The 7,068-nt window shown below is 38.9% G+C and overlaps 1 protein-coding gene across 1 annotated transcript; it reads left to right on the top strand.

The window, feature by feature from the left end:
• Positions 1-3,972: 3,972 nt before the first annotated feature.
• Positions 3,973-6,689, top strand: LOC123756345 (collagen alpha-2(I) chain). The gene is made up of 2 exons (XM_045739415.2): positions 3,973-4,086; positions 4,994-6,689. The coding sequence occupies exons 1-2, from the start codon at positions 4,075-4,077 to the stop codon at positions 6,422-6,424; spliced, it is 1,443 nt and encodes a 480-aa protein (XP_045595371.1). The 5' UTR covers positions 3,973-4,074; the 3' UTR covers positions 6,425-6,689.
• Positions 6,690-7,068: the final 379 nt, after the last annotated feature.

Here is a 7,068-nt window from a genome sequence, read left to right as displayed (position 1 = left end):
AGAATGTAGTTGACCACAAAAAAGCAAGACAGGAGAGGTGAGATGAAGTGAATGTGAATAAAGAGAAAACATTACTTATATACATACTAAAAAAAGGTACTCGGCGGTACCCTGAGTCGACCCAATCTCATGTGTATCTCCCGTGTATCAATATAATTGCCCCAGTTACCTTCCTTCAAAGTGAAAACAATGACACAATTCATTTACAAAATGTAAGCCACAACAGCGTAGCTGATAATTTGATACCCAATCCGCACATCTGAAAAATTATCTGTCCAAGGGACAATCTTCACCTGCTCGAGAGACAAAAACGCTAAATCCTTTATTTTCCGATAACCGGTCTAGTGGATTTCCTCGTCCCAGCCTCCAGCCTGAGCCTTGAAATGAAGACAAAATACTACACCCGAGTAAGAATGGTGTGGCAGCTCACTTACACTTTCATTAGTGTGAACGACTTGTAATACCCAAGCAGGGTGGGAGGAAAAAGTAGCTTCAAGTTTCTCAAGGTACTTACAGACAGGTGTCTGGAAAACAAATCTCAAAGCACACAGGTGTCTGCTTTGAGATTTGTGGACATTTTTGTATAAATATCGTAATAGATTTGAGAGAAATATTATAAACTTTTGTGAATAAACTACTTAGTATGAGGTAATGCATTACACACACACACACACACACACACACACACGTGTATGTGGTCCCCACAGTGGAGGTCTTCGGTTTTCGCAGCGGAGTGAACAGTGCTCTGGGGTGATAGTCTTAAGGGCCCGAGATCGATTCGCGGTCGAGGCAGAGGTAAATAGACAAAGCATCTGTCACTTAATGCCCGATCCTACAGGCACAAACAGTATATATATACACACACACACACACACACATATATACACACACAGAAACTAGGTAAGTACGCACAACTAGGCTACACGCACACACGGGTACGGACAATGACTTTCTCAAATAATTCCCTTAAATGCCCTATTACGATAAGGCACATAACCTCCTCATCGACCTTCAGCCTTAGTCAACAAGAAAAACTTGAAAGTTCACTTGGATAGCGGAAACAACAGGAGAGACACGATACTCGCTAGACAGTCTAGCCACACCCTAATCACCAATAGTCCAATTACGGTCCCAACAACAAGATCAGGCATCCAGTTTCCACACAAACCTGATCTTTCCTGTATCAGCGGTGCAACTAGAAAACAGACAAAACAAAGAGCTGGTGCTTAGCAATTCAAAGATTAAGCTTTTATATTTTTTTGATTGGCTTGATTGTCTTATCAGAAATGTAGCTTGCGAGCTGAGGGGAGTGTTGATTGTCTTACAATGACTCAAACAATGAATATTTGTTTCACAATTGTTCATATTCTTTGCAATTTTCTTTCGCGAGAATTCACTACAAAATATGGAGATCCTTCATATTAGGCATGTAAGACTATTATTGTTATTTCGTCGTTACTGGTCTTCAGTACTTGTTGCACCATTAGACGCTCCTTATTTCCATGCTATGCAGGCTCGTATAATTCAAGTTATTATAACTGCCTCCTAATATCTAGTACAGGTTGACATTTGTGCAGGTAGTTTGCGTGTAGGCTTGTCTCGTCAAGGTACAAGTTTTTGTGTAATAATTAGACATTCTTTTTAGGTTAGGTTATACATACATATATACATACATATATATATATATATATATATATATATATATATATATATATATATATATATATATATATATATATAAATCATAAACCCATATATATGTATATATATATATATATATATATATATATATATATATATATATATATATATATATATATATATATATATATATGTATATATATATATGTTGTATAAAAATTCCCTTAAAATATATTGTATATGTTTTTGGCATATATAAACAAATCAAATTTGCAATTATCTTTACTATTACTGCTAGTTTTGTTACTGATATTACTATTACTAATAATGAACACAAATGGGCCTCATAGTACAGTTGGTTTCATTCTCGACTCACAATCTGGAATCCCTGGTTCGATTTCCCAGTGGGCCAGAAATGTTTGGACACGTTTTCTTTCACATAATGCCTCTGGTTTGTCTTTCTGAAAATAGGTACCCGACAGTTAGGCAATTGTTGTGGGGATGTTTCCTGGGAAGAGTAAGTAGTTCGACCTAGAGAGGGACCTCGATATCAGCCTTAAGTAGGTGCTTATAGGTCCCGAAGTGTTGGAACTTTGTGAATGTCAGTCTAATAGATAGACTGAAGATATGATGACCAAACCACACACCAGAAGATGAAAAACGACGATGTTTCAGTCCGTTATGGATCATTATTAAGTTGATTGTGATAATGGTCCACAATCGACTTGATAATGGGTCCAGGTCCGACAGAAACGTCGTTGTTTCTTCATCTTCTGGTGTGTGGTTTGGACATCAATAGATATAGGTTATTTATAGTTTTAAGTAGACGAGTATTAACAGTCATTATCGAAGGTAATGAAAAAGACCTTTACTACTTGTTCTATTTAAATTGATGAAAGTACAGTTGTGACTGATTCAGCACAACTTACAGTGCTAGTTCGTGGCGTTGATGATTGTTTGCAAGAAGCAGAAGAGATTGGGGAATTAATATCATTACAAATGAACAATAAATTAAGAATACTTGGTGAGGTGTGTAGAAACGCTCGTTATATTTCACGCTTATTGAACAAAAGCTGCGAGTCTGGCTACAATGAAGCACACAAATGACGGGTAAAAAAGCTTGTGTGCCGTTAGAATTAAAGTAAACGCTACTAACTGTAAACGCCAACCATGAATTTTGCAATTTCCATTGCATTACTCACTGAGACGTGTTGAGAAATAAACATTAGAATGGATATAGTGAATGCCAAGCAGAGAGTGTTATTTACAGAGAGTTCAACTGTTTTTCGGAGGAATATGAAAGCCTCATGGGCTTGCATATCACACTGATGTTGGATGGTAAAGTCAGGAAGTTATATTAAAGTGTATTGCCAGGAATTCTTAAAGAAATGCCAATTTTCACGGAAAAGAAAGAAAGAAAGATATGTGCAAGAACGTAGAGATAATGAATAGCTTCGAGATCTAGGTGTCATGATAGATATTACAGACCTTCTAAAATACCTGAACAAAAATATGAAGGGAGCAATAGAGTTAATTTTATTGCTATTCTTTCTATTATATTTTTTTGGATAAAGGACATTCAAATCCCTGCAAGACACACCTAAGCTCACCCTGACAACTAAGTAGAAAACTACTGCAGTAAGATTTATAATTTAAGAAATGTTTAATGAAAAATTTATTCCCTTTAAATACCTCAAGAATGATTAAAAAAATCCAAACAATTCTCTTTTTGTGTTATTGAAATTTCTGAATTTTTCAGCTTGAAATACTTGCTACAGTGTGATTCTCTTTGGTGGAACAAGCTTTCGTGTATTAGTGTTGACATATTTTATCGATATTGGGGCTGGGCTGAAAATAACCAAGGCGCTTTCATTCCGAATCGGTACACTGAGAATCAGTAACAGAAAATTTGCTGTTCTTGGGCCCTCTAGTTGGCGAAAATAGTTCTGCAAACACCTTCGGAAACTTAAGGACACTTTTACCCAGAGACCAAAGGGTGTGTATGACTATTGACACAAACCTGTAAGAGTGTCGGAGACCTCTGTCTCTATTAATAATGAAAAGAATAAAAATACCAATGATAAACATAATAACAATTATTACAATAATTGTAACACTAACAATAATAATAAATTATTATTAATAATAATTAAAATAATTACTATAATAATAATAATATTAATAATAATAATAATAATCCAGAACAACAAAACAGTACAAATCCTTTCGTCACATATCGTTGTGTTCTTAAATTCATCAAAATGTGGCAACTTTGAACACCTAGAAGGATGACAAGAATCCCAAAGGCCACAGGTCGGCGGTGTCCCCAGACTGGCTAGTATATAAGGGAGACGCTGCCGCAGCTTCCTCAGTTCAGCCCGCAGTAGCCATCTGTGGAATTCTGTGGTACTCAAGCTCGCTACTTAAGGCACAATGAGGATTTTGGTATGTGTAGTACGCTTGTGTATTATTGGATCGCTTTAGGAATAAATGTAGGAGTTTGATTAGATTCTGCTAATGACATTAGAGTGAGGTGCATTCACCTATTTGAACTTACGGGGGGAAGAGCTGCCGTTCCTAGGTCTCACCTTTGAACTCTTTGACGATTGGTATGTAGGTTAGTTTATAGGTTCATAAGTTCAAAGTTGAATCAAATCGACATATGAAGTTAGCATTATTTTTTTTTCACCATTGACGTTAAAAAATCTTTCAACTATGTAAATCAATTAAGTACTCATAGAGAAATACATATAGTAGACATAATAGAGGAAAAATAGATTGGTTAGAAAGGAGGGGGTCCAAGAGCTAATAGCTCAATTCTGCATACATCAGCAGTAAATACACAGACACACGCACACACACAAAGCAATAGAATGAAAGCTCACGAATGGAAATTAGAAATTCCGTTGAATCAGTGGAACTCTTAGAAAAAATATATACAGATGCATTTAGCGAATGGTGTGAATTGAGCGCAGATGATGGAATCTTACTTCATTCTCCGCTTTAAAAATAATAATGTTATAAAACAACATCGGAAACTATTGTATTAGATGATTTGACCACTAAAATTGCCGTGGCTCAGGATTTAAAGCTTGATTTCCATATGCATTGATGAGTAAAAACACATCCAATAATCTAAACATTATATGTACAGAAGAATCATCTTTTCATACACTATTTCTAAATCAATTATACAGAGCAGGTTTTAAAAATCGAAAATATGAGAAGATCCTCTGTTAAGGAAATATTTCATATAAAAATGTAAAATTTAGTTTTGACATAATGAGCCTTTTACAATGATTTAATGTTAAATATTGACAATATATTTACGGAGACATTTCTTTCCTAACAGGCAGCTTTCTGCGTGCTGGCTGTGGGCGTCAGCGCACAGCTTGGGCCATCAGGACTCATAAACCCAGATGGCTTCAATACACAATTCACTCAAGAATTCGCCAACAGTATTGTTTTGATTGGGCCATCTGGTGCCGTGACCAGTACGGGCGAAAACCTCCAGCTCACTGGTGAACAAGCCGCACTCAACGCCGACAACCCACATGTAGGTAATTTTGAAGCCAATCGTGGCGTTGTGGGACCCTCAGGTGTTGTCAGTCCCGACGGCAACAACGTCCAGTTCACCCAGGAACAGGCAGACAATATCGTGCTCATCGGTCCATCTGGTATCGTCACTAAGGATGGCCAGAACTATCAGCTCAACGACCAGGGTGTCCCTCGAGTCAAGCGCTCGGAACCGATTGTTGGACCTTCTGGGATCATCACCCCTACCGGCAAGCTGATTCAGCTGCCAGCAGGTGTAACAGTCGCAGCTGCTGGCCCCTCTGGTGCTGTTCTCTCGAACGGCGAAAACGTACAATACCGTAAGAAGCGTTCGAACGGTATTTTACCAATTGTTGGACATTCAGGCATAATCACCCCTACCGGCAAGCAGATTCAGCTGCCAGCAGGTGTAACAGTCGCTGCTGCTGGCCCCTCTGGTGCTGTTCTCTCGAACGGCGAAAACGTACAATACCGTAAGAAGCGTTCGAACGGGTTTGAAGCAGTTGTTGGACCTTCAGGCATCATCACCCCTACCGGAAAGCTGATTCAGCTGCCCGCAGGTGTAACAGTCGCAGCTGCTGGCCCCTCTGGTGCTGTTCTCTCGAACGGCGAAAACGTACAATACCGTAAGAAGCGTTCGAACGGTTTTGAAGCAGTTGTTGGACCTTCAGGCATCATCACCCCTACCGGAAAGCTGATTCAGCTGCCCGCAGGTGTAACAGTCGCTGCTGCTGGTCCCTCTGGTGCTGTTCTCTCGAACGGCGAAAACGTACAATACCGTAAGAAGCGTTCGAACGGGTTTGAAGCAGTTGTTGGACCTTCAGGCATCATCACCCCTACCGGAAAGCTGATTCAGCTGCCAGCAGGTGTAACAGTCGCAGCTGCTGGCCCCTCTGGTGCTGTTCTCTCGAACGGCGAAAACGTACAATACCGTAAGAAGAGATCTGATTCCCTATTGGGACCCTCAGGATACATTACCCGCGAAGGACAACCAATTCATCTGCCAGTAGGTGTAACAATTGTAGCAAAGGGCCCCTCTGGTCTAGTTTTATCCAATGGACAAAACGTACAATACCGCACTAAGCGCGCTGAACCCCTGGTTGGGGCCTCAGGCATCATCACTCCTGACGGCCAACTTATCCAACTACCGGCAGGTGTGACGGTTGCATCTGCAGGACCAGCTGGGGTGGTTCTCTCCAATGGAGCAAACATTCAGTACAACTATTAGAACACTTTTTAAGATCGTTCGTGCATTATAACAGTCAAGTGATCCAATACGAAACTGGTACACCCTTGTCGCTGCTGGTAACTCTGCTTTCTTTCCAGCTAATAGAGCATGCAATTCATATTTTTTATAAATATGCTGAACTGCAAGTTCTTAAGTTTAAATACTTGCCATCATGCTGTGTATAATATGCCTGCAACTTTGCTTTTCACTTCTTGCAATCTTTGTACATTTCATTTAACGCTCTTGTCAATAAAAGATGAGCTGACTGGCTATTTTGATACCAATTTTATGATTCCGTCTTGATTAACGCAGGTGAAATTTTACATAATGCATTTTAAGAGGGATTAAAACATATGAATATAGGAAACTGCGGAATGCTTATTGGTCCAATGAAAATGATCAATCTTTTCATTTAAAAATGAAAAGAAACATAATTAACACACACAATCACATATAGTAAATCATGCTTACATTTAGCTTTTCATATTAGCATCAGGGTTATGTGATATACGGAAAACTCAAGGTACAATCCCTCGCATCACTTGAGAGAGGAAAGAGAGGAAAATGATCATCACATACAAAATACATGGGAGAAAGGAGAGTATTAACAAGTACCCAGTATCTAACTTTTCAAGAATATGAGT

Source organism: Procambarus clarkii, chromosome 25 (genome assembly GCF_040958095.1).
Source record: "Procambarus clarkii isolate CNS0578487 chromosome 25, FALCON_Pclarkii_2.0, whole genome shotgun sequence".
NCBI classification, from domain to species: domain Eukaryota; kingdom Metazoa; phylum Arthropoda; class Malacostraca; order Decapoda; family Cambaridae; genus Procambarus; species Procambarus clarkii.
The sequence above is the reverse complement of the archived record's forward strand: the minus strand, read 5'-3'. Positions and strand labels throughout refer to the sequence as shown.